Source organism: Bos grunniens, chromosome 15 (assembly GCF_055505025.1).
Source record: "Bos grunniens cultivar Pamir isolate PY7600 chromosome 15, Bosgru_T2T1.0, whole genome shotgun sequence".
Taxonomy (NCBI): domain Eukaryota; kingdom Metazoa; phylum Chordata; class Mammalia; order Artiodactyla; family Bovidae; genus Bos; species Bos grunniens.
Window position 1 is genome coordinate 18,345,175 of NC_141179.1, and position 27,908 is coordinate 18,373,082.

At 36.5% G+C, this 27,908-nt stretch overlaps 1 protein-coding gene across 15 annotated transcripts in view; it reads left to right on the forward strand.

Annotated features, from left to right (window-relative positions):
• ATM (ATM serine/threonine kinase) overlaps nt 1-27,908 on the forward strand; it is a 155,115-nt gene that overhangs the window by 8,976 nt on the left and 118,231 nt on the right. For 13 of the 15 annotated variants that reach the window (XR_015141808.1, XM_086339054.1, XM_086339040.1 and 10 more), the window contains 8 exons: nt 1,779-1,874; nt 1,957-2,069; nt 4,552-4,697; nt 8,098-8,262; nt 15,616-15,781; nt 16,438-16,676; nt 18,255-18,418; nt 27,299-27,468. Coding sequence is in view for 12 of the 15 variants with exons in the window: in XM_086339054.1 (XP_086195180.1) it covers nt 1,803-1,874; nt 1,957-2,069; nt 4,552-4,697; nt 8,098-8,262; nt 15,616-15,781; nt 16,438-16,676; nt 18,255-18,418; nt 27,299-27,468 (1,235 nt within the window). In the remaining 3 variants the exon portion in view is untranslated. The remainder of the gene's footprint in view (nt 1-1,778; nt 1,875-1,956; nt 2,070-4,551; nt 4,698-8,097; nt 8,263-15,615; nt 15,782-16,437; nt 16,677-18,254; nt 18,419-27,298; nt 27,469-27,908) is intronic. The other 2 variants (XM_086339051.1, XM_086339052.1) reach the window with 1 other exon arrangement.

Sequence of the window (27,908 nt, forward strand, 5' to 3'; positions counted from 1 at the left end):
TCCTCTGTCGTCCCCTTCTCCTCCTGCCCCCAATTCCTCCTAGCATCAGGGTCTTTTCCAGTGAGTCAACTCTTCACATGAGGTAATCAAAGTATTGGAGTTTCAGCCTCAGCATCAGTCCTTCCAATGAACACCCAGGACTGGTCTCCTTTAGGATGGACTGGTTGGATCTCCTTGCAGTCCAAGGGACTCTCAAGAGTCTTCTCCAACACCACAGTTCAAAAGCATCAATTCTTTGGCGCTCAGCTTTCTTCACAGTCCAACTCTCACATCCATACATGACCACTGGAAAAACCATTTCATTGGTTAGAATCCCAATTTTATTTTCATTATTGACTCAAAAGGGGTTAAACTAAGATTGAGCAAGAAGAGAGAGTTCTTGATAAAACTATAACAGAAAAATGAAAGCAACAGTTCTTGTCTTCAAGAAGTATACAGTCAAATGAAAATGGCTATCAAGTAATCAACAGCCTATATTATACAGCACAGTAAAGGAAGTTGTAAAAGAGGATGATATGGTTGGATGGTATCACCAATTCGATGGACATGAGTTTGAGCAAGCTCCGGGAGTTGGTGATGATCAGGGAGGCCTGGTGTGCTACAGTCTATGGGGTCGCAGAGTGTTGGACATGACTGAGACTGAGCTGAACTGAACTGAAAGGAGGTTGTAATAACTCATTTATTACTGTAACTGTAAAGGAGGGGTAAAGGAATCAAAACAACTGTTGAATATAAATGGAGAAGACAACTAGAGCTATCTGCCAATAGAGGTAGTTCTGAGTGTCTAAAGAGACAGTAGTAATTTTGTTGGAGAAATTTCTTCCTTTATAGGAAGTTTGGACATGGTCTCTCAATTCCTCCCAATTTTAAGATTCTGTGAGGTATTGCAGGGGGAGAAAAATATGCTTGATCTTGAAAGATTGAGTAGAACTTAAATGTGAAAAGATGGGGAAAGGACTCAGCCCTCCTTTTTTCCTCTTGAGATGTATATGTAGTGTAGGTATAATAGACAGACATAGGGACATTGCTTTTTTTGTTTATAAACATTTCTACTAATAATGAAGCTTCTTTGTAAAAAGGCTCAGAAATACTAAAACAGTGCTTTTCTTGAAAGATTATTTTTTAAGTTTATCAAAGAAAGGTTTGAGTATATCAAAAAATCTGAAAGGAAGTCTACTGCAATGGCATTAAGGTATAGAGTAAGCTATAGTTGACCTTTGACATTTACAAAGCTGTCACTAGAGCATGTAATTTCCTTCATTTCCTTGTATAACAATAGTATCATTTCCCTCTATTTTTATGTATTAAATGAGAACCATAAATCCAGTTGAGATGTAAGTGCTAGCTCTGAGAACCTCTTAACATATCAATTCGAAAACACAATTTAAGGTTTTGGTTCAGGAAAATGGCAAGTCACTATCTATAAAAAAGGGTGCTTTTGAATAGTTCAGTCAATGTTAAATCCTCAAGTGCTCTTTTCCTTATTCTTTGCCTGACAGTTTTCTTTATTCATCTTTTATATTTTAATATAAATGTCATGTTTCTTAGAAGAGGTCTCAAAACAATAAAGTAAATTATACATTTCTTATTTTTATCCTATTGCAGCTTCAATACATTTGCATGTTAAGGCTTTGTTTTGATATATTCTAAGAAAATCATTAAATATGGAAATATTAAGAAAAATCATTATGCTTTGTAATATGCCTCTAGTTATAGTTAGATCTAACTATATAATACCACAATCAAATAATTTTACATATATATGTATTTTTTTACAGATACGTTTTCTGAAATTCTGAATCATGAGTCTAGCACTTAATGATCTGCTTATTTGCTGCCGTCAACTAGAACTTGATAAAGCTACAGAGCGAAGGGTAGTAAATTACTTAAATTTAATCTTTCTTTGAAATGAATGTGTGATTGGTAACTCATTATTTTGTTCTTTTTCATTTTCAGAGAGAGATTGAGAAATTTAAGCGCCTGATTCAGGATCCTGAAACTGTTCGACATTTAGATCACCATTCAGATTCCAAACAAGGGAAATATTTGAATTGGGATGCTGTTTTTAGGTATTCGATTCTAATTTTTTTTTTCTGTCTTACTTTTCTCTTTCCTTTTTATTTCTGTTGTGATATTTTTGTGTGTATAGAGGTCAACTTATCTTTGCTCCTTGTATATCGTTGTGCCTTGCATAGGAAATTGATGCTCGATATTTATCTGAAACATAATTTTTAAAGGATGTTCATATAAAAAAGTTAAGATTTTTGAATTATTTGTTCAATAAAATGTCTTTGACATATCTCACTCAAGATGAGAATTTCTTTCATATCACTTTTTTTATAAGACTTTATTTCAAATTATAGAATAAAATTAAGTTATATTAAGTCCTTTATAACTTTGACATCTTTAAATATTGCTCTAAGTAACTGCCATATATAAACATAATAAAAAAGTAAAAAGGAATTTTAGAAAAATTCCATATGATTTCAGTTAACAAACAAAACTCATGCTTTGGAAAGACACAATTCATTACTTGACTGGAGTGGCAAACAGAATTGATGCTTTTATATAAAGGCATAATTTTCAGTTATGAAATCCATTCATAACTTGAAATAGGTGGTAAGACTTGGGAAAGATAAAGTATTTTAAAGTAACGTAGAATACTGATAAACTTGAAAGAACATTTTCAGTCTAGTGAAATATGAGTATATATTCATTCTTGAGTGTTTAGAATAGATAATCTATTTTATTTTTTAGTTTTTATTTGACACTAGACATACCATTGAGGATTTCATTGTGGATAACATGAAAAATACACACTTCTTTTCCTGTGGTTCCTTACTTTATTTCAGATCCCACAAATAATTTTTGTTGTTTTTGTCACTTATTCCTGTCTCTTTTGTGACCCCATGGAGTCTAGCCCACCAGGCTCCTCTGTCCGTGGGATTTCCTAGGCAAGTATACTGGAGTGGGTTGCCATTTCCTCTGCAGGGGATCTTCCTGACCCAGGTTTTGAATCCACATCTCCTGCATTTGCAGGCAGATTCTTTTCTACTGAGTCCCCAGAAAAGCCTACTACAAATACCGTTATTATCTAAAGATGAATATTTTGCATTAGCGGATCATGTAGGCCATCTGTGTACCTAACACTTCTAGCTAATCATGAATATCTTATAGGCAGACTTCATTTAAATTAGGGCTAGAAACCTTACCAACTCTTTAGGAAGGAGGTTCCTATTTTGCTGAAAGTTTTACTTTTGTTTTAGGTTCAAAGGATTTGTTAACAAAAGAAATCACTTGTTACAAATCAATAAGTTCAACTTTTAATAGATGATTATTTAACTTAATTTCAGTTCAGTTTAGTAGCTCAGTTATGTCCGACTCTTTGCAACCCCATGAACCACAGCACACCAGGCCTCCCTGTCTATCACCAACTTCCAGAGTTTACCCAAACTCATGTCCATTGAATTGGTGATGCCATCTAACCATCTCATCCTCTGTTGTCCCCTTCTCTTCCTGCCCTCAATCTTTCCCAGCATAAGGGTCTTTTCAAATGAGTCAGCTCTTTGCATCAGGTGGCCAAAATATTGGAGTTTCACCTTCAACATCAGTCCTTCCAGTGAACACCCAGGACTGATTTCCTTTAGGATGGACTGGTTGGATCTCCTTGCAGTTATTAAAAGAACAGAAATAGAAACAATAGAGAAGAGTAACAGCACATACATCACCAAATTGGGCCAACCGACATTCAGACTTAAACAGTGCTGGGAAGTCCCTTGTTAACAGCAATCTGGAGTCCCAATTGGGAAAAGGTCCTGGGCTGTACGTCCACCCCAAGGGTGAGACTTCAAGTTGCTATTTTAGGGGCTCTCATTTATAATCCCAGGCCACTAACTGATATCATCTTCAGTTTACATGCACAAATGAAGCTCTGATTTAGTTTTTACAATGTGGTTTCACCTTGTGAGTCATTAAGACGTTTTAGACCCTGGGGGACTGGCCAGGTCCTCAGGGGCTTAAGAGATTCCAAGATCCATTCCTTTCTTATCTCAAGTGCCCCCTGACTTGCTATGCTTGCAGGCAGGTGTGAAATCCAGGCAGTGTCCAAGCAGATCAGAAGCAGGTGACAGGCCTACTCGGTTGCTTCTGAATTTGGAGAAGACTTCCTCCATTTTAATTTCCCTAATAGTAGGTCATGTAATACACACACACACACACACACGCATACATGTCATGCACTAAATAGCAGAAAGAGGTGAGAAAGAATTGAGAGCTCTTAATTGTATTGCAAGCTTTTGATGATAAATGAGAAAGCAAGCAGGAAAACAGTAGAAAATCATGGAAGTTAATAGATTAAGAACTTGGTAGACCAGACTTTAAATTGGTGTTGAGGGCTTGGCCTTGGAAATTTAATTGTTTTGGTTAGTGTACCTTGTTTGAAGAAGTGTGGTTTAAAAGCTCTTTATGATGGCATGAAGAACACTTTGAAACTATCAAAAAATAATGTTAGTATTTAACAAGTTTCTGGAATTCCATTTCATTTTTTTGAAGGTTTTTACAGAAATATATTCAGAAAGAAACAGAATATCTGAGAACAGCAAGACAAAATGTATCAGCCTCGACACAAGCCACTAGGCAGAAAAAGATGCAAGAAATCAGTAGCTTGGTCAAGGACTTCATCAAATGTGCAAATAAAAGTAAGTGCTGTTACTTAGCTTAATGGGTTATTGTTTCATGACTTTGGTCTGAATATGGTGAGATAAAAGTTGAGTACTAACTCTGATTTCTAGTACATATAATGATTTTTAATATTATAGCTTCAAATATTTGGAGGAATTTATACAAGCATAGTGAAAAAGTGAAAGTGAAAGTCGCTCAGTCATGTCTAACTCTTTGCAACCCCATGGACTATACAATATTCTGCAGGCCAGAATACTGGAGTAGATAGCCCTTCCCTTCTCCAGGAGGTCTTCCCAACCCAGGGATTGAACCCACGACTCCCTCATTGCAGTGGATTCTTTACCAGCTGAGTCCCAAGGGAAGCCTGTTATATAAGCATAGAATGATAGAATCTCAGGGTTGAAAGAATTAAAAGATAGTATTTCTGGAGAAGGAAATGGCAACCCACTCCAGTATTCTTGCTGGGGAAATCCCATGGACAGAAGAGCCTGGCCATCTACAGTCCATGGGGTCATGAAGAGCTGGATATGACTGAGTGACTAAACAACATTTTTTTTGTTTTACTCTAAACATAATGTCATGGTTTTCAAAGGTGCTTTTGTAGCTGGAGGGATGGTTTGATGCCTTTCAAATCTGAACACTTAATGCACTTCTCAGCTCCTCCTGGATCCCCATACCTTTGTCATATGCAGGTGTCTAGGCTGCTGGCGGCCGCTGGGTCTGGAATGCAATCTCCATTGCCTCCGCTTCCGCTGGCAGACAGAATACATCCTCCTTTTTTTCTGTATCACCTGCAGTTTAGAAATGAGTTTCCAGAGGCTACTGAAACAGGACCTTAATTATGGACTTTACATGGCAGGAATCTACTCGTTAGAGCTTGGAAAAAAAAATTATTTCATCTACCCATTTTTCTTGAATCCCATCTATATATCCCTGGCACTTAGATAGTCTCAATGATTAAACATACCTTTGAGACTTTGTTTTCTATCTTTGAGTAGTTCTCATAGTAGGGAAAACTTGTCTGTTTGTTACTGCTTCTATTTTCTGAGATAATACAGAAAAATACTAATCTTTTTAATATGATGTCCTTTGAGATAATTGAAGTTAGACATGATATATCCTGGGTCCTCTTCTATAAGCTAAACAACCTACTTCCTTTAGCTCATATGGCCTACTTTTGTGTCACTTTTGTAAATATTCTTCAGTTTTATTATCTCTCTTAAAATGTGTGGGACTCAGTCTTATAGGCATATTCTGATTGGTATGGAGTGGAACAGGGCTTGGATATCTTTTATTCTATACTTTAACTAATTCATTCTAAGATCAATTAGCTTTCTTGGCAGTCAGAACCCATACTCAACCAGCACCGTGCTTATTATAAATAAATAAAAAACAAAAGACAAGTTCTTTCTTGCTCCTGATGAGCCGCATAGCTCCCATTTTATACTTACACGGTTGATGTTTTGAAAAGCTAATATTTTTGAACCAGAATGCAGAAATTGCTTTCTATAAGGAAATGGTTGTCATACAGTGCTGAAAAGCTAGAAGCAGAAATATTTGTTTAGGAACTTGGACTCAAATTGTTTACTCTTCAGAAAGTGGCTTTGTGATGCCAAGTTTAGTTTAAGAATCAGAAAAGCCGAATATGGGTAAACGTTATTAAGTAGAAGGATATAGAATTGTTAGTAAATGATACTTCAGAACGATAGGATGCAAGTTTAGTCTAAAGACAATGGCTTTAGCAAAAATTTAGTTTTCTGTCTCCTCTGAGATGCCATTTCATGTGAATAGCTCCAAGTCCTGAGAAGAGACTCCAGCCATAGACAAAAGAAAACCACACTGAAATGTTTTTGCACCTGCTTTTGCTCTGTATCTATTAAAATCTGTGTTCTTGGCTACTACTGCTGGGCTCTTAATAAATCTTAATATGGTCTTACAGAGTTTATGATTGAATGAAAGATACTTGTAGCTCATTCGTAGCCCATCAGAAAAGTATGCAGCTTAGAATTTTGCTTTAAAGTGAAAAAAACCCTTCTATTGCAAAATTAGCAATGGGGATCACATTTTAAAGTATATTTTTATTTAAGACTTTTTTCTTTGGAGTTTTACTTTGTAACTTAAACATTGTTAATTTCAGAGCAAGACCAGGCTGCTACTATCATGTTATCTCACTTCTTAAATTTTTTTTCAAACAGTTTGAGGGTTAATGGGAATTTAACACATGTCTAAATCTTGCCAGACTTGCTTAACATCTAAGGTTTGATGAAAGAAACAGAGATGAGAAAAAAAGAGGTATCTGGAAAGGAACCAGTAAGCAAATATTGTTCAACTATGACAGAAGTTATAGTTAAGAAAATATTACAAATACTATAAGAGAGAAATGCACAGGTTGTTACAGCAGAGGATATTGTGATTGTACATTTCATCATTAGCCAGATTTCTAAAATTATAATGCAAGTCATTAGTAAAAATAATATTTTAGGCAAAAGGCCAAGGAGCAATGATTTTTTTAGTTGTATCAGTGTATTTTTATTTATCATACTTCTATACTGAATACAACTAGTCTTATCACAAAAAACTCTAAACTAGTATATATTCCGATGTACATAATGACTTGCTCATAGCTTACAGCAAAATATATATATGCAATTTTAAGGTTGTTAGTAGTGAAATATGAAAAATTTCAACTGTGACACCAGCATGATTTACTGTAACAAAAGTAACTAAGTAATTTTTAAATGTATGTTGTTACCTTTAAGAATATATCCATTTTATATATATATGTATATATATATATATATAATGTATTTATGTGTATATATATATATATACATATATATATATAAAACTTTCAGGACCTCTAATAAACAAAACTAAAAATTATAGCCTTATATATTAGTATGCAATAAATGCTATTATAGGACTTGAAAATAATTTTCTTTTCAAAGTAAATAATAGTCTCCTTAATATCTTATTCTAATATATTCATATTTTTATTAAAAACACCGAGAAACTTTGAATCATTTTAGGTCTAATGTCAGAAATTGTGAATTATTAAGGATAGAGTGAATGATTGTTTTTGTTATATAATCCTGCAGATTTGTCAGACTAGCAGATTGGTAAAGGGACCAGATATAAATGTTTTTGACTTTTGCAGGCTATATAGTCCCTGTCTCAACTACTCAGCTTTGCCATTTTAGCATGAAAGTAGCCATAAACAATATGTAAGTTAATAGATATGTCTGTGGTCTAATAAAATTTTGTTTTTAAAAACAGATGATTGGCTGAATTTTGCCCGAAGGGCCGTAATTTTCTGATCACTCTTTTATGAGAAAGAGGTTCATACAGTTGCTGTTTCAAGCATCCTTAACATATTTTTCTTGAGATTAATGTTTCTGCTTGTTTATTTTTAAATAGGAGCACCCAGGCTGAAATGTCAAGAACTGTTGAATTATATCATGGATACAGTGAAAGATTCATCCAGTGGTGCTATTTATGGAGCTGATTGTAGCAATATATTGCTGAAGGACATTCTTTCAGTGAGGAAATACTGGTGTGAAATATCTCAGCAACAGTGGCTGGGTATGTTTTGAAGTTTATTGCTTGTGATTTTTTCCTTGTGAAATGAAATTTTGCCAAAAGAGCATTGAGAGACTGTATATATCTCCCAAATGACCTCACAGTTTAACAGTACCTTGGTAAAATTAAATGGTTATAGATTTTAACAGTTTTTATGTATTATTTACTTCCTAAATTATTATCACTAATAATGTATTTGGTGCCTGCTATCAGAACTTAAATTGCAGAATTGAAAGATGCCATATCTCTCCTCAAAGGCTTGGCAGTCCAATGACAGAAAAAAACAAAGTAAACCAAAAGTTAGAAGGAAGTGAGTTCACAGATCAGTAACACCTAAACTCAACAATGATTCATAGAGTAGAAAGAAGAAAACAGAGAGAGGTGTCATAAAAGGGAAAGCAAGAGAGTTTCAAGTTGGAAGAGGTGTGTTTCAAGTGTTGTAGAGGTAGTAAGACACAGAAGTATCAATTGGATTAGGAAGTTAGCAGGTTACTGGTAAGGTGCTGTGCTGTGCTTAGTCACTCGGTTGTGTCCGACTCTTTGCGACCCCATGGACTGTAGCCCTCCAGGCTCCTCTGTCCATGGGGATTCTCCAGGCAAGAACACTGGAGTGGGTTTCCATGCCCTCCTCCAGGGGATCTTCCCAACTGAGGGATTGAACCCAGGTCTCCTGCATTGCAGGTGGATTCTTTATCAAAAACTACTATAATAGAATATATAGGAGTCAATGACTTAGAAGGTAAGTAGAGTGGGATGGATGCCAGCGAGGAATTGTTTAGTTTCTAGGTGAGAAGTACTAAGTGACCACAAAGGAAATTTGGTCAGAGACTGAAATTTTTGAGTTTATTGATTTCAGAGGTAGAGTATTTCTGGCTCTGGGTGGGCTTAGTGGGTGGGAATGGTATTTGGCTTTAATGAGGTGACTTTAAGCCAGCTGTCAAAGTCTTCTAATATATCTGCCTCTGAAAATTTAGAAACTCAGTATTTTTCATTGAGAAGTATTCAAGATAAGTTGTGATAATTTAATAGACATTTATCTATATTTTGTTACTGTCAGTTTATCATTTCAAGATAAGATGTTTGTGGACTGTAAAACCATGACCTAATCGGTGCCCTGAGCTGTATTCTACTGTTCCTACATGAATAAAGGTTTTCTCAGCTATTGGTTAATTTCTTATCTATCTGGGGCCTTTGCTGTTTTTCTGAACACAAAGGAAGTTGTGTCTCAAACAGGGCCTCAGAAAGCCTAGAAGCAGCCTTTGGAGAATAGGCCAGTGATGTCTAGGATACTCCAACACATCTGTCACCAAAATAGTTCAGCCTAAATATTTAGGATTTTGTACATTTTAATTATTACTTGTAACAATGGGTCTCTCTGAAAAATAGACAGTCATTCCTCTAGTCTCTGTATAATGATTCCATCATCTGGCACGTTCTCTGAAATTCTCTGTATTTTTAAGGAAACTACCTCCACTTACAATAATCAGTCTTTTTGTTGAATTTTTCTAGTTAGTTACCTTCTCTGAAATTTACTTCTCTAATTGGACTTCCCTGGTGGCTTGGTAAAGCGTCTGCCTACAATGCAGGAGATCCGGGTTCAATCCCTGGGTCTGGAAGATCTCCTGGAGAAGGAAATGGCAACCCACTCCAGTATTCTTGCCTGAAAAATCCTATGGATGGAAGAATCTGGTAGGCTACAGTTAGTGGGGTCGCAAAGAGTTGGACACAACTGAGTGACTTCACTCAATGAAACTCTGCTCAAGAGGTGTTTACATTCAAAATGTGTTTGGTAGAGGTGGCTATTGAAACCATTGTTATGGATGAAATTGTCTAGGTAGAGAGCTTAATATGAGATGAGAAGATGGCCTAAGACTAAACCAACATTTCTCTATATATTTTGGAATCAGCATGTTAACTTCTACAAAAAGTTCTGCAGCAGTTTTATTTGGATTGTTTTGACCCTGTTGAACAATTTAGGAGAGACAGACATCTAAACAACATAGACTCTTCCAGTCCATGAGCATGATATATCTCTCCATTTATTTAGGTCATTTTTGATTTATCAGCATATGCAGAATTTGTATAGTTTTGTTAGATTTATACTGCTGTAGTTGGTAAAGTTTACTGTCTTTTAAAAACATTTTCTTTTCCATATTGTTCAGAAATACCATATTGATCGGGAACCTTGCTAAAATCACTCACTTATTAGGTCTAACACCTCTTTTGTTCATTCTGGGGAATTTTCTGTTTAGACAGTCATGTCATCTGCAAGTAATAGAGAGTTTTACTGAGCCATGTGGCCTGATTTCTTTTTTCACCTTATATTGGCTAAGACCTCAGTATAAGTATTTTTTAATGATAAGATATGCATAACATAAAATTTACTGTTTTAACCATTTTAATGTATACAAATCAGTGGTATTAAGAATATTCATTGTTGAGCAACCATCACCACTCATTTCTAGAATTTTTTTCTTCTTCCTAAACTGAAACTCAGAGAAGGCAATGGCAACCCATTCCAGTACTCTTGCCTGGAAAATCCCATGGACGGAGGGGCCTGGTTGGCTGCAGTCCATGGGGTCGCTAGGAGTTGGACACGACTGAGCGACTTCACTTTGTTTTTTCACTTTCATGCATTGGAGAAGGAAATGGCAACCCACTCCAGTGTTCTTGCCTGGAGAATCCCAGGGGCAGGGGAGCCTGGCGGGCTTCCGTCTATGGGGTTGCACAGAGTCCGACACGACTGAAGCGACTTAGCAGAAGCAGACTGAAACTGTATCCACTAAATAAGAACCTGCCCTACTTCCTCCTCCAGCTCTTGGCAACTATTCTGCTTTCTGTCTCTGAATTTGACTATTCTAGCTACCTCCTATAAATGAAATTCTACAATATTTGTCCTTTTCTGAATGACTTATTTCACTTAACATAATGTTCACATGTTGTAGCATTCATCAGAGTTTTCTTCCTTTTAAAGTCTTAATGATATTCCATTGTTTATATATACTACATTTTCTTTACCCATTCATCTGTCATTGGACACTTGGGTTGTTTGTATGTTAGGCTTCTGTGAATAATGCTATTATAAATATGGGTGTACAAATAGCTCTTTGAGTCCTTGCTTTCAGTTCTTTTGGGTATATATTCAGAAGTGAAATTGCTGCATCATGTGGTGATTCTATGTTTAATTTTTTAACTACTCACCATACTGTTTTCCACAAGGGCTACACCATTTTATATATTCACCAGCAATGGACAAGTGTTCCAATTTCTCCACACCCTCACCAGCACTTCATTTTCTTTCTTTTTTTTGATAATAGCATTCCTAATGTAAGGTAAATATATGGGAAGTGGTATCTCATTGTAATTTTGGTTTACATTTCTTTAATGACTAGTGATGTCAAACTTTTCATATGCTTATTTGGCCATTTGTATATCATCTCTAGACAAAAGTCTATTCAAATATTTTGCCCAGTTTTTATAAGGTTGGCTGTTGTTGGATTGTAGGAGTTCTTTATATACTTTGAATATTAATCCCTTATCGGATATATGGTTTGGAAATATTTTCTCCCATTCTGTTGCAGGAAGGGGGACCCCTTCCAGGGCCCAAAAGTGGGCTCTTATCTTAACACTTGGAAATGAACTGTCCAAGGAGACACATGTGCTGAAAAAGCAAGATATTTAATTGGGAAGATGTGCCCAGGCAGAAAGCAGCAGGGTAAGGGAACCCAGGAGAACTGCTCTGCCACGTGGCTCACAGTCTTGGGGTTTATGGTGATGAGGTTAGTTTCTGGGTTGTCTTTGGCCAGTCATTCTGACTCAGAGTCCTTCCTGGTGGCACAAGCATTGCTCATCCAAGATGGATGTCAGCAAGAAGGATTCTGGGAGGTGGTTCGACACGTGGTGTCACCTTTTGACCTTTCCTGAACTCTTGCAGTTCAGTTCAGTCGTTCAGTCATGTCCAACTCTTTGCGACCCCATGAACTGCAGCACACCAGGCTTTCCTGTCCATCACCAGCTCTTGGAGCTTGCTCAAACTCATGTCCATCGAGTCGGTGATGCCATCCAACCATCTTATCCTCTGTCGTCCCCTTCTCCAACGGACTCTTCCAGTTGGTGGTGGCTTAATAGCTCTGTGTTCCTTACCAGGACCTCCTTCATAAAACAACTCATGCAAATGGTTGCTATGGTGTCTGGCCAGGGTGGGTGGTTTCAGTCAGTGTGCTTCCCCTAACAATTCCTTGTTGTTTAGTTACTAAGTCACGTCTAACTCTTTGCAACCCTAAGAACTGCAGCATACCAGGCTTCTCTGGCCTTCACTCCTGGAGTGAAGTTTGTTCAAACTCATGTCTGTTGACTCAGTGATGCCATCCAACCATCTCATCCTCTGTCGTCCCCTTCTCCTCCTGTCTTCAGTCCTTCCCAATATCAGGGTCTTTTCCGATGAGTCAGTTCTTCACATCAGGTGGCAGGCTGTTGGAGCTTCAGCTTCAGCATCAGTCTTTAAATGAATATTCAGGTTTGATTTCCTTTAGGATTGACTGATTTGACCTTCTTGCTGAAGAAGGGACGCTCAAGAGGCTTCTCCATCACCACAACTCGAAAGCATTAATTTTTCGGCCCTCAGCCTTTGTTATCGTCCACCTTTCATATCTGTACATGACCACTGGAAAAACCATAGCTTAGACTATACAGACTTTTGTGGATTGCCTTTAATTCTGATGATAGTGTCCTCTGATGCACGAAAGGTTTTGATTTGATGAATACAGTTTATCTATTTTTTCTTTCGTTGCCTGTGCTTTGGGGGTCATTTCCAAGAAATCACTTCCAAATCCAATGTCATGAAACTTTCCCCCTCTATTTTCTTCCAAGAGTTTTAATAGTTTTTCCTCCAATATGATTTTGATTAGGAGTGGTGAGAACAGACATCCTTTCTTGTCCTGTTCCTGGTTTTAGGTGGAAAAATTCAGTGTTTGCTCATTAGCATGTTAGCTATTAATACAGGCTGAGGACATTCCCTTCTATTCTGGTTGCTCATGGTTTTTTATCATGAGTGGTTATTGAATTAGGTTAAATTTTTTCCTGCATATATTGAGATAATCATAGAACTTTTTGTCTTAGTTTATTGATAATAGTGAGTTATGTTGATTAATTTTTCATAGGTTGACTCAACCTTATGTTCCTGCTATATACCCTACTAGGGCATGATGTATTATCTATTTTATATATTGAATTTGAAGGTCATGGTTGTTGTAAGGTTTTTAACTATGAACTCAGTTTCTTTAATAGATGTAAGATTTAGGTTATGCAATATAGATGCAATATATTTAGGTTATATATTTCAGTGATATTTGATTATTTGTTTCTTTAAGAATTTGTCCATTTCATATAAGCTGTTGAAAGTATGAGTGTAAAGTTCTTAAATAGTGTCTTACTATCCTTCTAAAATGCTTAGGCTCTGTTGTGATATTGCCTCTTTGATTACGGATTCTGATCTTACATTTTTAGTTCCTTCTGTTTGTTTTGGGTTTCATTCTCTAGTTTCTTAAATGTAGATCATTAATTTAAGAGCTTTTTTCCCAGTACATGCATTTAATATAATATATTTTTCTCTAAACACTACTTTAGTCACATCTCACAAATGTTGACAATGTTGAGAGAGCAATTTATAGCATTAAATGACTACATTAGAAAAGAAGAAATATATCAAGTATATATATGTAAGTATATCAATATATACCTTAAATTCCAAGTATATCAACATATACCTTAGATTCCATCTCAAGAACTAGAAAAAGAAAAATCCAAAGACTTCAAGCAGAATAACAGAAATCAATGAACACAGAAAACAATAAAGAAAAATTATAGAAACAAAAAGGTGACTCTTGGACTTCCCTGGTGGCTCAGTGGTAAAGAATCAACCTGCCAGTGCAGGAGACATGGGTTCAATCTCTGAGCTGGGAGGATCCCACATGCCACACAGCAGCTAAGCGCATGCACCACGACTGCTGAGTGGGTGCTCTAGAGCCTGGGAGCTGCAACTCCTGAAACCCACACACCCTAGGGCCTGTGCTTTGCATTAAGAGAAGCTACTTCAGTGGGAAGCCCGCTCGCTGGAATAAGAGAGTGTCCACTGCTCGTATCAGTGAAGACGCAGCACGGCCAAAAATAAATTTTTTAAAAAAATAAAGATATTCTGGTTACTCATGGGCTACTCTATTCATTCTGGCTACTCTGAATACCCATCATTGCTGTGAGAAATTGTCCTTTTTCTCTGATTAGGAATCTCATGTCTTCTGTCAGTATCCATAAAACTGGTATTCTAATTTTTTTTTTACATTTATCTGACTGCTGCTGCTGCTGCTGCTAAGTCGCTTCAGTCGTGTCCAACTCTGCGCAACCCCATAGACTGCACCAGGTCTTAATTGTGGCACATGGGATCTTCTGTCTTCATTGCGACATGTAGGATCTTTTAGTTGTGACATGTGGGATCTTTTTAGTTGGAGCACGTAGTATCTTTTTAGTTGTTGCATATGGGATCTAGTTCCCTGACCAGGGATCGAACCTGGGCCCCTGCATTTGGAGTGTGGCGTCTTAGCCACTGGACCACTGGGAAGTCCCCTGGTATTTTAATTTGTTAGATTGCAAATAGCGTAAAGTCTCAGTCTTTTCACACTTCCTGACACACTATATACACATTATTAGGCAACTAGCATAGAACAATATAAAACTATGGAGAACACACTGTCTCAAGTGCTTTCTTGGGCCTAGCCAAAGGAATTTAGGAATAGAGAAATTAAGTCTGAGGTCTGGCTCTTAAACTGGTATTCACATACTTTGCTGCCTATAGTTTTTCCTGTCTTTTTTTTTTTTTAATGATTTTTATTTCTTTATTTTTGGTTGTGCTGGGTCCTTGTCTCTGGGGGACTTTTCTCTAGTTGTGGTGAGCAGAACTACTTTTTAGTTGCTGTGCCTGGGCTTCTCTTCATGGTGGCTCCTCTTGCTGCAGAGCACAGGTTCTAGGCATGTGGGCCTCAGTAGTTGTGGCACATAGGCTTAGCTGCTCTGCAGCACGTGGGATCTTCCTGGTCCAGGGATCAAACCTGTGTCTCCTGCACTGGCAGGCAGAGTCTTTACCACTGAACCACCAGGGAAGCCCTGTTCCTGTATTGAAGACAGTTTAATTTATAAAGTTAAATGTTGATGGGATTCTTTAACTGTATTAAATATAAATTAGTATAATTTTTAATGTTTTGTTTATGGGATTACCGAAATTTGAATTGTGGCATTTAATTAAATGTTTTGATAGTTTTCTTTTTAAAAACATAACTAATACTTTTTTTTTTTTTTTTTTTTAAGAATTGTTCTCTGTGTACTGCAGTCTATATCTTAAACCTTCACAAGACATTAATAGAGTTTTGGTGGCAAGAATAATTCAAGTTGTGACCAAAGGATGCTGTTCACAGACCGATGGATTAAATCCCAAATTTTTGGATTTTTTTTCTAAGGCTATTCACCAGGCACGGTAATCTGATCTATTTTTGTTTTGTATTGGAAATCCATCTGATCCTTTTTACAAGACTGTGTTTTATATTCAGTGACTACAGTTTTTTACCAATCTTAAGAAAGCGTTGGACCTGTTATAGTAGAACTAGTGGATTCCCTAAGAAAGTGTTAGGTCCAGTACTTCCTGAATATTTAGTATGCAGAACGTGAAATAATGTTCTTGAGTGGGGAGATGTCTTGCTTTTTTAATAACAGGGAAAGCTTTATGGCCTCTAAGTATTTTTATTTTCCCCATTTTCGAGGATAAGTATAATGCGCTAAGAATAAAATGAATTGGGGATGTGTTTTGGAAATATCAACATCTTATTGTGCTGCATTACCCAATTTATAATGTGAACTATTTTGTAAGTGGTAGGTATTATGGATTAGTTTATTTTTAGACAGTGCTTTAGCAGTAGGGAGAGAGAACAGATCTCTTAGTGCCAATTAAGAACTGTTTTTTGCTGTTGCTATGCAATACTGCTATGATTTTATTTTATTTTATTTTTTCCTGAACAAGTCTGAAAGTAAGATTATTTGGATGTCAAATTTTTTCTTTCAGTGTGCAACTTCATAACTGTCTTCAGTTTGTGCATTTTCCCCTGTTGTATTAAGTCTTTTTATTTTATGTTACAGCCAAGAAAAGAGCCCTGCAGGTCTAAATCATATCTTAGCAGCATTTATTATCTTTCTCAAGACTTTGTCTGTTAACTTTCGAATTCGAGTATGTGAATTAGGAGATGAAATTCTTCCTACCTTACTTTATATTTGGACTCAACAGAGACTTAATAATTCCTTAAAAGAAGTAATTATTGAATTATTTCAGCTACAAATTTATATTCATCATCCAAAGGGAGCCAAAACTCAAGATAAAGGTATAAAGAAAGTTTTTTCCTATTTTGAATTTGTTTTTTCATTGATATACAAAGGGTTAAGTATGAAATCTGTATGATCAGGAGGTTATGACCTTCCTCTGGATTGTTATGCATGGTAATATACTTAGTCATGAGGATATCTTTCACTTTCTTAGAAAAAAATTGAAACTGTGGTAGCAAATCATATCATGCATTGCCATTTGTTTAGTACAGTTCTGCATTTTATGAGGAGTACAAAGATGAGACACTGTTTCCTCTAGGAGGTGATTATGTAGTAATAATTAGGCGCTAAGAGGTGTGACACAGAGAAGGCAAGATCTTGTTTATCTACATATGTATTGCTTTTATTAGAAAAATAAAATAGATAAATATGGACTGAACCAGCTAGATGTCAGTTCCCAATGAAGATAAATACATATTGCCTCAAACCTCATAGTTATTCCAGGCTTCTGTTTGCTAGGAAAACTGAAAATAAATGACTTATCCTCCCTTCATTCCTTTAGGTTAATCTTTCACCAAGAGAGTATTGCTTGGATGGTGTAGTTCCATTCAGTAGACAAGAATTTTAGTGGGTAGAACCAGACTTGAATGAGTTCACTCATGATTAGGCTATGTTTTGACTCTTGCTGATACTAGCTTTTAAGTCAGTTCATCGTGGTTAGTATAATGACCTTACTTTATCACAATCAGCTGTGTGTGTTTTGTGCGGTCTTCTAGTATACATAGTTAGATGTATTTATAGCCCATGAAATGACTATAGGTCAAAGAATAGTGACTTTTCTCAGTTTTTCATCTTTCATATAGCTCTTACCAGAATGAAAATTAGGCTTATTAGGGCATGGTGTGATATGTTTAGGGTTTTAGTTAAATGCATGTTTAGGATGAATTGAAAATCGGCAGATGATAAGGCTGTCAGAAATGCTAATACAGTTTTAGGCTACATTAATAGATTATATTAAGTTCTTAAATAGATTAAATTAAATTCATTAATAGGTTTTAAATAGGTTATTTGTTTGTGGAAAGTAATAGCCCCACTGTTTGTTCCTCATACTTATTAGATCAGAATTGTGAGTATTCTGGTATGCTCATGAGATTTTGTAGAATAAGCATTTTTAAGAGACATAAGTTGACTGGAGTAAGTCTAGGGAAAGAGGAGAGATGACGATATGGTGTCTGGATAACATGTTATTTGTACACTTGTTGAAGAAATTGGTAATGTTTTTCTGTTAAACAAAGGCCTGCAGAGAAGCTGGTTCTCATAAAAGAGGGGATGTACTAATTGTATTGTTTTTTTAAATTCTTCCATATTCTTATCAAACTTTATCTAGCCAATTTAATCAAAATCTCAATCAAACTTTTATTTCTTCTCTCTTCAAAGCATATACAGTTAACTGAGTGTGAGGTGGACATCATTAGGAAGTAGAGCTTGTCAAGGATATAGTCAGAGGAGCCATTAGTAGTAAATAGACTGCACCAGATGTCTTCTAATGTTTCTACCTGAAAATGGTTTTGTGGAAGTTGGCACTACAAATGGATTGTATATATAGATTATATTTTAATTATTTTTTAATATTACAGGTGCTTATGAATCAAGAAAGTGGAGAAGTATTTTACACAACCTGTATGATTTGTTAGTTAATGAAATAAGTAATATAGGAAGCAGAGGGAAATACACTTCAGGATCTCGTAATATTGCTGTTAAGGAAAACTTGATTGAATTGATGGCAGATATTTGTCACCAGGTATAGTAGATCTTGTCACATTTTGAAATTTTCCATTCATTTTCCTTTTTATTAGGCCTGTAAAAAGCTTATAAAATTACTCTGTACGTGTTGATTCCTTTCAAAGCACCATAAATATTTAGAATTGCTCTTCTAACTTACAAGATAACTATCTTACAAATATAAACTTAGTAAAAACTGATGATGAACTTTTCCATTCTTAAAAAAGTTATCTATAGGAAATAAGGTTATCCTAACCCTATATGTTTCTTTTTTTCCCTACTGATTTAAAAATTATATGGCATAAAATTCATTATTTTAAATAGTATATATAATTCAGTGGTTTTTAGCATTTTCACTGTGTTGTGCAGCCATCACCACTAATTCCAGAGCCTTTCCATCACTGCCAAAATAAACTTTGTGCCTATTAGCAGTCAGTTTCAATTCCCTGCTTCTTCCAGTTCCTAGCAGCCAGCCACTAATCTACTTTCTGCCTCTGTCGATTTGCCTGTTTTGGTCATTTCGTATAAATGGAATCATATAATGTGCAGTCTTTTGTGTCTGGCTTCTTTCACTAAGCATAATATATTCAAGGTTCTTCTATGTTGTACCATGAATCAGTATCTCATTCTTTATGACTGAATAATATTCAGTTGTAAGGATATATTACATTTTGTTTACCAGCTCATCAGGTGATGGCTTAGTGTTTGTTTTTTTTCTCTGTAGAAGAATTTTAAAAAATTTTTTATTTTCAATGCAATTTTTAAAGGTTATATTCCATTTAAAGTTACTACACAATATTAGCGGTATTTCCTGTGTTGTATAATATGTCCTTACAAACTCCCACTCAGTAGTTTGTACACCTCTTCCCTGGTGGCTCAGAAGGTAAAGAATCTTCCCACAATGCAGGAAACGTGGGTTCAGTCCCTGAGTTGGGAAGATCCCCTGGAGAAGGGAATGGCTGCCCACTGCAGTATTCTTGCCTGGAGAATTCTATGGACAGAGGAGCCTGGTGGGCTACAGTCCATGAGGTTACAAAGAGTTGGACACGACTGAGTAACTAAGACACCCTACTTGTAACCACTAGTTTGTTCTCTGTATCTGTGCATCTGCAGCTTTTTTATTATATTCATTAGTTTGTTGTGTCTTTAGAGTCCACATGTACTTGATATCATACAATATTGTCTTTCTCTGACTTGTTTCATTTAAATGCCTTCCAAGTCTATCTGTGTTGCTGCAAATGGCAGACCTTTCTTTTTTAATGACTGAGTAGTATTCTTTTGTGTGTGTGGGTGTGTATCCATTCATTTCTTGATGGACACTGAAGTTGCTTGCATATCTTTCAGTTGTAAGTAATGCTGCTGTAAACGTTGGTTGCATATATGTTTTCAAATTAGTACTTTTGTTTTTTACAGCTACATACCCAGGAGAATTTTACTGGGTTATAGGGTAATTCTGATTTTAGTCTTTTGAGTAACCATCAAACTGTTTTCCACATTAGCTGCCCCAATTTACATCCCACCAGCAGTGTAAAAGGGATCCCTTTTCCCCATGTCCTTGCCAGCATTTGTTATTTGTGTTCTTTTTGATGATAACCATGATAAACATTGTGACAGCGATGAGGTGATATGGTTTTGATTTGCATTTCCCTGATAATTAGCAATGTTGAGCATCTTTTCTTCTTCCTGTTGGTCATCTGCATTTCCTCTTTAAAAAAATATCTGTTCAAGTCTTCTGCCTATTTTTAAAAACTTACTTATTTATTTATTTTATTTTTGGTTGCACTGGGTCTTTGTTGCTACACATGGGCTTTCTCTGGTTGTGGTGAGCAGGGGCTACTCTTCATTGCAGTACACTGGCTTGTCACTGTGGTGGCTTCTCTTGTCACGGAGTATGGACTCTAGGTGCATGGGTTTCAGTAGTTGCAGCACACAAGCTCAGTGAGTTGTGGAGCAAGGCCTTAGTTGCTCTGTGGCATGTGGAATCTTCCCAGACTAGGGATCGAACCCATGCCTCCTGCATTGGCAAGCAGATTCCTATCCACTGTACCACCAGGGAATTTCCCCTTCTGCCCATTTTTTAATCAGGTTGTTTGTTTGTTTGATAAGTTGTATGAGTTGTTTATATATGTTGGATATTAACCCATTACTGGTCATATCACTTGCTAACATTTTCTCCCGTTCAGTAGGCTGTATTTTTGTTTTGTGGGTACTTTTCTTTGGTGTTCAAAACTTGTGTGTTTAATTAGGTCTCATTTGTTTATTTTGTTTTTATTTCCTTTTCTTTAAGAGACAGATCAAAAAAAAGTATTGCTATGATTTATATCAAAGGGTGTTCCGCCTATCTTTTCCTCTAGGAGTTTTTTAGTATTCAGTCTTTTAGGTATTTAATCCAACTTTTTTTTTTTAATATGGTGTTGGAGAATGTTCTAATTTGATTCTTTTACATGTAGCTGTCCAGTTTCCCCAGCACCACTCATTGAAGAGACTGTCTTTTCTCCATTGTATATTCTTGTCTCCTTTGTCATAGATTAACTGACCATAAGTACAAGGGTTTATTTCTGGACTATACACTGTTCCAGTGATCTATGTGTCTGTTTTTGTGCCAGTTCCATACTCTTGATTATCAACCTTTGTAGTCTGTATGGTCTGAGGGCAGGGAGTGTGATTCCTCCAGCTCTGTCCTTTTTTCTCAAGACTATTTTGGCTATTTGGGGACTTTTGTGTTTCCATGCAAATTTTAAAGTTATTTGTTCTGGTTCTGGGAAAAATATCATTAGTGTCATTTTATTTTGGCCACAGACAGCATGCAGGATCTTAGTTCCCCAATCAGGGATTGAACCCATTCCCCGCTCCGGCCCCCAACCCCTGCTGTGGAAATATGGAGTCCTAATCCCTGGACTACCAGGGAAGTCCATCATTGGCATTTTGATAAGGATCGTGTTGAATCTACGGAGAAGGCAATGGCACCCCACTCCAGTACTCTTGCCTGAAAAATCCCATAGACGGAGGAGCCTGGTAGGCTGCAGTCCATGGGGTCGCTAAGAGTCGGACACGACTGAGCGACTTCACTTTCACTTTTTACTTTCATGCATTGGAGAAGGCAATGGCAACCCACTCCAATGTTCTTGCTTGGAGAATCCCAGGGATGGGGGAGCCTGGTGGGCTGCCGTCTATGGGGTCACACAGAGTCGGATACGACTGAAGCGACTTGACGGTGGCGGTGGCGGCGGCGGTGTTGAATCTATAGATTGCCTTGGGTAATATGGTCATTTTAATAATATTGATTTCTCCAATCCAAGAATACAGCATATCTTTCTGTCTGTTTGTGTTGTGTTTAGTTTCTTTTATCAGTCTTACAGTTTTCTGAGGACAGGCTTTTTGCATCCTGTAGGCAAAAGGTTTATTCCTAGGTATTTTATTCTTTCTAAGGCAGTGGTAAATAGGATTGTTCCTTAATTTCACTTTCTGGTAGTTTGTTATTAGCGTATAAAATTGTAACAGATTTCTGTATATTCTTTTTATATCCTACATCTTTACCCAGTTCATTGATGAACTCTTGTAGTTTTTCTGGTGACATCTTTAGGATTTTCTATATATAGTATCCTGTCATCCACAAAAACAGTGACAGTTTTACTTCTTCCTTTCCAATTTAGATTCCTTTTTTTTTTTTCTGATTGCCATGGCTAGGACTTTCAAAGTCATGTTATATAAAAGTGGTGAAAGTAGACATTCTTTTCTTTTCCTGATCTCAGAGGAATGCTTTCAGCTTTTCACCATGTGTTTCCTCTATGTCTGCTTTCTAGGAAGTTTTCATTATAAATGATGTTGAGTTTTATCAAAAGTTTTTTTATATTCTATCTATTGAGATGATCATATGGTTTTTATTTTTCACCTTGTTAATGTGGTATAATATATTACTGATTTTCTTTTTCTTTTTTTTTTTTTTTAAATTTTATTTTATTTTTAAACTTTACATAATTGTATTAGTTTTGCCAAATACCAAAATGAATCCGCCACAGGTATACATGTGTTCCCCATCCTGAACCCTCCTCCCTCCTCCCTCCCCATACCATCCCTCTGGGTCGTCCCAGTGCACTAGCCCCAAGCATCCAGTATCGTGCATCGAACCTGGACTGGCAACTCGTTTCAAATATTGAGAAATTCTTAAATTTCTGGGATAAATCCTACTTGGTCATAGGGTATGATCTTTTTAACCTATTGTTGGATTTTTTTTTTACTAGTATTTTGTTGTGGATTTTTGCATCTGTTCATTAGTAATATTGGTCTGTAGTTTTCTTTTTTATGATATATTTGTCTGGTTTTGGTATCAGGGTGATGCTGGCCTCACAGAATGTGTTCAGAATTGTTCGTGGCTCCACGGTTTTTTGAAATAGTTTCAGGATAGGTGTTAAGTCTGTAAATGTTATAGAATTCACTTGTTAAGGCATCTGTTGCTGGACTTTTGCTTGTTAGGAGCTTTAAAAATTACTGATTCAGTTTCATTGCTATTTATTGGTCTGTTCACATTTTCTGTTTCTTCCCAGTTCTGTCTTGGGAGATTGTACCTTTCTAAGAATTTGTTTTTTCTAGGTTGTCCATTTTATTGGCATATAGTTGCCTATAGTAGTCTCTAATGATCCTTTGCATTTCTGTGGTGTTAGCTGTAACTTCTTTTTAATTTCTGATTATACTGATTTGGGCCCTCTCCCTTTTTTTTCTTTATGAGTCTGGCTAAAGTTTTATCAATTTTATTTTTTCAAGAACCATCTTTTAGTTTCAATGATGTTTTCTATTATTTTTTTTAGTCTCTATTTCATTTATCTAAAACCTGTTGGAGGACTTTCCTGGTGGTCCAGTTAAGGTGGTTATGAATCCACCTGCCAGTGCAGGGGTCACAGGTTTGATCTCTGGTCCAGGAAGATACTACATGCCTTGGGGCAACTAAGCCCATTGGCTAAAACAACTGAACCCACACATTGCAACTACTGAAGCCCACGCACTCTAGAGCCCATGCTTTTCAATATGAAAAGTCACCACCATAAGAAGCTCTGACACCTCAACTAGAAGAAGCTCTGACACCTCAACTAGAGAGTAGCCCCTGGTTGCCATCACTACAGAAAGCCTAGGCATAGTAACAAAGACCCAGCTCAGCCAAAAATAAATAAATAAAATAAAATAAAAATAAAACTGGGCTTCCAGTTCAAGATGGTAGAGTAGAAGTACATGCACGCAACTCCTCCTGTGAGAGCACCAAAATTACAACTAAGTATTGAACAACCATTGGTAGGAGTATGCTGGAACCCTCCAAGAAAAGATATCTCATGTCTAAAGACACAGAAGAAGCCCCAGCAAGACAGTAGGTGGGGTGCAATCATGGTAAAATCAAATCCCACATGTGCTGGGTGGGTCACCCAGACTGGAGAACAGTAAAACCAAAGTTGTTCTTGCACTGTTGTGAAGGTTCTGAACCACAACTCAGGCTTCCCAGCATAGGGGTCCGACAAAGGGACTGGGAATTCCCAGCAAATCTGGGCTTGAGGGCCAGCAGGATTTGATTATAGGCCTTCCAAAGGAATGAGGAAACAGAGACTCCAGTCTTGGAGGGCACAAACAAAATTTTGTGCTCACCAAGATCCGTAGGAGTGGAGCAGTGACCCCATAGGAGACTGAACCAAAACTACCTGATGGTGTTGGAGGGCTTTGTGGGTTGGCAGGGACTCACTACAGGGACAGGGGCACTGGAACGTTCCACCTTGGCATAAACCCTCTTGGAGTTCACCATTGACCCTACCATAGGGCCCATAGACCCTAAGACTGGCTTGCCTCAGGCGAGCAACTACCAGTAGGGAATGCAGCCCCACTCATCAGCAGATAATTGGATTAAAGCTTTACTGAGCAAGGCCTTGCCCACAAGAGCAAGACCCAGTTTTTCCCATCACCAGTCCCTCTCATCAGGAAGTTTACACAAGCCTCTTAGCTTCATCCATCAGAGGGCAGACAGAAGAAGCAAGAAGCACAGTCTCACAGCAGCTAAAACAAAAACCATTTTACAGAAAGTTAATCATGATGGAAAAGCAGAAAGTTATGTCTGAGAATTAGGGACAAGATAAAATCCCTGAAAAACAACTAAACGGATGGGAGATAGGCAACCTTCCAGAAAAAGAATTTGGAATAATGATAGTGAAGATGATCTAGGATCTCTGGAAAAGAATGGAAGAAAAGATTAAGAAGATGGGAGAAATGTTTACCAAAGACCTAGAAGAGCTAAAGAACAAATAGAAATGAATAATACACTAGAAGGAATCAAGAGCAGAATAACTGAGGCAGAAGAATGGATAAATGTCCTGGAGGACAGAATGGTGGAAATCAATGCCACAGAACAGAAGATAAGGGGAAAAATCAAAAGAAATGAAGACAGCCTAAGAGTCCTCTTGGAAAACATTAAGTGCACCAACATTCATATTATAGGGGTCCCAAAAGGAGAACAGAGAGAGAGAGAAAGGACCTGAGAAAATATTTGAAGAGATAATAGCTGAACACTTCCTGAACATGGGAAAGGAAATAGTCAACCAAGTCCAGGAAGCACAGAGAGTCCCAGGAAGGATAACCAAGGAGGAACACACCGAGACAGTAATCAAACTGACAAAAATTAAAGGCAGAGATAAAATACTAAAAGCAACAAGGGAAAACAGCAAATAACATACAAGGAACTCCCATCAGGCTATCAACTGATTTCTCAATAAAAACTCTACAAGCCTGAAGGGAATGGTATGATGACGAAAGGGAAGAAAGGAAAGAACCTAACAACCAAGAATACTCTACGCAGCATGACTCTCCTTCACATATTATGGTGATATCAAAAGCTTTCCAGACACACATAAGCCAAGAGAACTCAGCACCTCCAAACTAGCTTTACAACAAATGCTAAAGGAATATCTCTATGCAGGAAACACAAGAGAAAGAAAAGACCTACAGAAAATAAACCCCAAACAATTAAGAAAACGGTAATAGGATCATACATATTGATGGTGGTGGTGATGGTGGTGGTGGTTTAGTTGCTAAGTCATGTCCGACTCTTGCCACCCCATGGACTGTAACCTGCCAGGTTCTTCTGTTGATAATTATCTTAAATGTAAATGGATTAAATACATCAACCAAAAGATACAGACTGACTCAGTGGATGAAAGCATGTGCATGTATGCCCTTCTACTTATCTCTGCTTGACCCCCCGCAAATTGTATGTAATTATTTTATATTGTTAAGTTAATCATGTTCCCTTTAGCACTTGCAATTGTAATTATCTTATATTTTATGTCTGGCTATTAATTGTGAAGACTTCCCTGGTGGCTCAGATGATAAAGTGCCTGTTTACAATGTGGGAGACCCGGGTTCAATCTCTGGGTTGGGAAGATCCCCTGGAGAAGGAAATGGCAATCCACTCCAGGACTATTGCCTGGAAAATCCCATGGACAGAGGAGCCTGGTAGGCTACAGTCCATGGGGTTGCAAAGAGTCGGACACGACTGAGCGACTTCACTATTAATTGTGAAAACTGATAAACATCTTTTACTATTGTGATTATGTAACTATTACTCACTTAATACCATTGTATCATGATTGGTCCATAGAAAAGTAATAGAATTCTGTATTATCAAAACTAGGATCTAGTAGAAAAACCTGGTATTTCTTTTTAAAATCCAGTTGCATATCAGAATTATCTTCAAATATTTTGAAAACTACAAGTGCTCAGATGTATCTTTTTTTCCTCCAGAGCTCCAAATAAGTTTATAAGAGCAGTCATGTTTAAAAGCAACTGGACTATTCAATGATCTTTTACTTTTATCTAGTTTGTTTCACTTTTTCTATTTCATAATCACTGTTCCCGTTTCCTTTAGTTTATATTCTCCAACTCCTCTTTTTTTATGTTCTTTCTGAAGCCTTTATCAATGTAGTAGAAAAACTTTTGTGTGTGTGTATATATATATATACACACACATGAATATTTATAATATATTATCTAATATATATACTTTTAAATATTTATAAATATAAAAAATTTAGAAAACATGCATCTTTGCCTGACTAAAAAAATTGTGAAATTTTGATTCCATTTGTTTGACTTAATATAAATAGAATGGTAGATTTGTAATTAAAAAGTACATATGTAGCAAGCAAGAAAGGTTCACTGTATAGCATAAGGAACTATAGTTAATATCTTGTAATAACCTATGATGGAAAGTAATTTCAAAAATAATATATGTGTATTTGTATAACTGAAAACATTGTTAAGTCAACTATACTTCAATAAAATGTATATATTTAAAAAATAATAAAAACAAATAAAACCTATGAGACACATCTAAGTTTATAGCAAACAAGCTTACTTCAGAAAATAAGAAAAATCTCAAATAAATAGCCTAACCTTATACCTAAAGGAGGTAGAGAAAGAACAAACAAAACCCAGTTAGTAGAAAGAAAGAATTCGTAAAAATTAGAGCAGAAATAAATGAAATTGAGCCTTAATGTTTCTTAAGTAAAGATTTTCCCTAGAGATTTGGATACCATGCAAGGATGATTTCACTTGTCAAATATTTTCTTAACACTAAATTTATGATTTAATCCTTTTGAAAATTGGAATTTTTTCTTTACTTTTAGATGTTTTGGTGCTTTCAGTAAATTTTCCCACACAGTATAGCTAATATTTTACTTGGTAATGTCTGCTTTCTAGACAGCCATTATTATCTGCAAAATGTTTATTTCTATATGTCATATCCATATATTTCAGTAATTTGTTACTCGTTATGACTAACCTTATTGTCAGCTGAAGAGGAACATTTTTTTCTATTGAACTATTAGAAATAATAGCAATATTAAATGTATTTTCCTTTGTTATTTTTCAGGTTTTTAATGAAGATTCCAGATCTTTGGAGATTTCTCAGTCTTACACAACCACACAAAGAGAACTTACTGATTACAGTGTACCTTGCAAAAAGAGGAAGATAGAATTAGGCTGGGAAGTAATAAAAGATCACCTTCAGAAGTCACAGAATGATTTTGATATTGTACCTTGGTAAGTGTTCTTTTTTTCTCTTTCAGTATCATTTTAGTCTCATTAATTTTTCTCACAAGACCTCCAGTAGGTTCCTTTACCTCATTGGCCTAGCCAGAACTAGGTCACACTTGGCCACACCCAAAGCAGTTACTGACTAAAGGGGAATGTCATGCTGAGATAACCACCTGCTGAGATAACCAGGACCTGCTCAGATAACCACCTTCATGACTATCTCCTGAGGCCAGAACTAGGGCCTTTCCTATGCATATTCCCTATGCATATGCACCTTTCCTATGCCTATTCCCATAGTAAGAAGGAAGGGAGAAATGCCTGATTGGTGGGCAATCTGTACAGTGTGCCTCTTGGAATTCACTGAGTTCTATACCTCAACACAAAGAGATTTTACCATGCATAGTACCTTCTAATATAATTAAATTAGGAAGAAATTAAAGATAGCA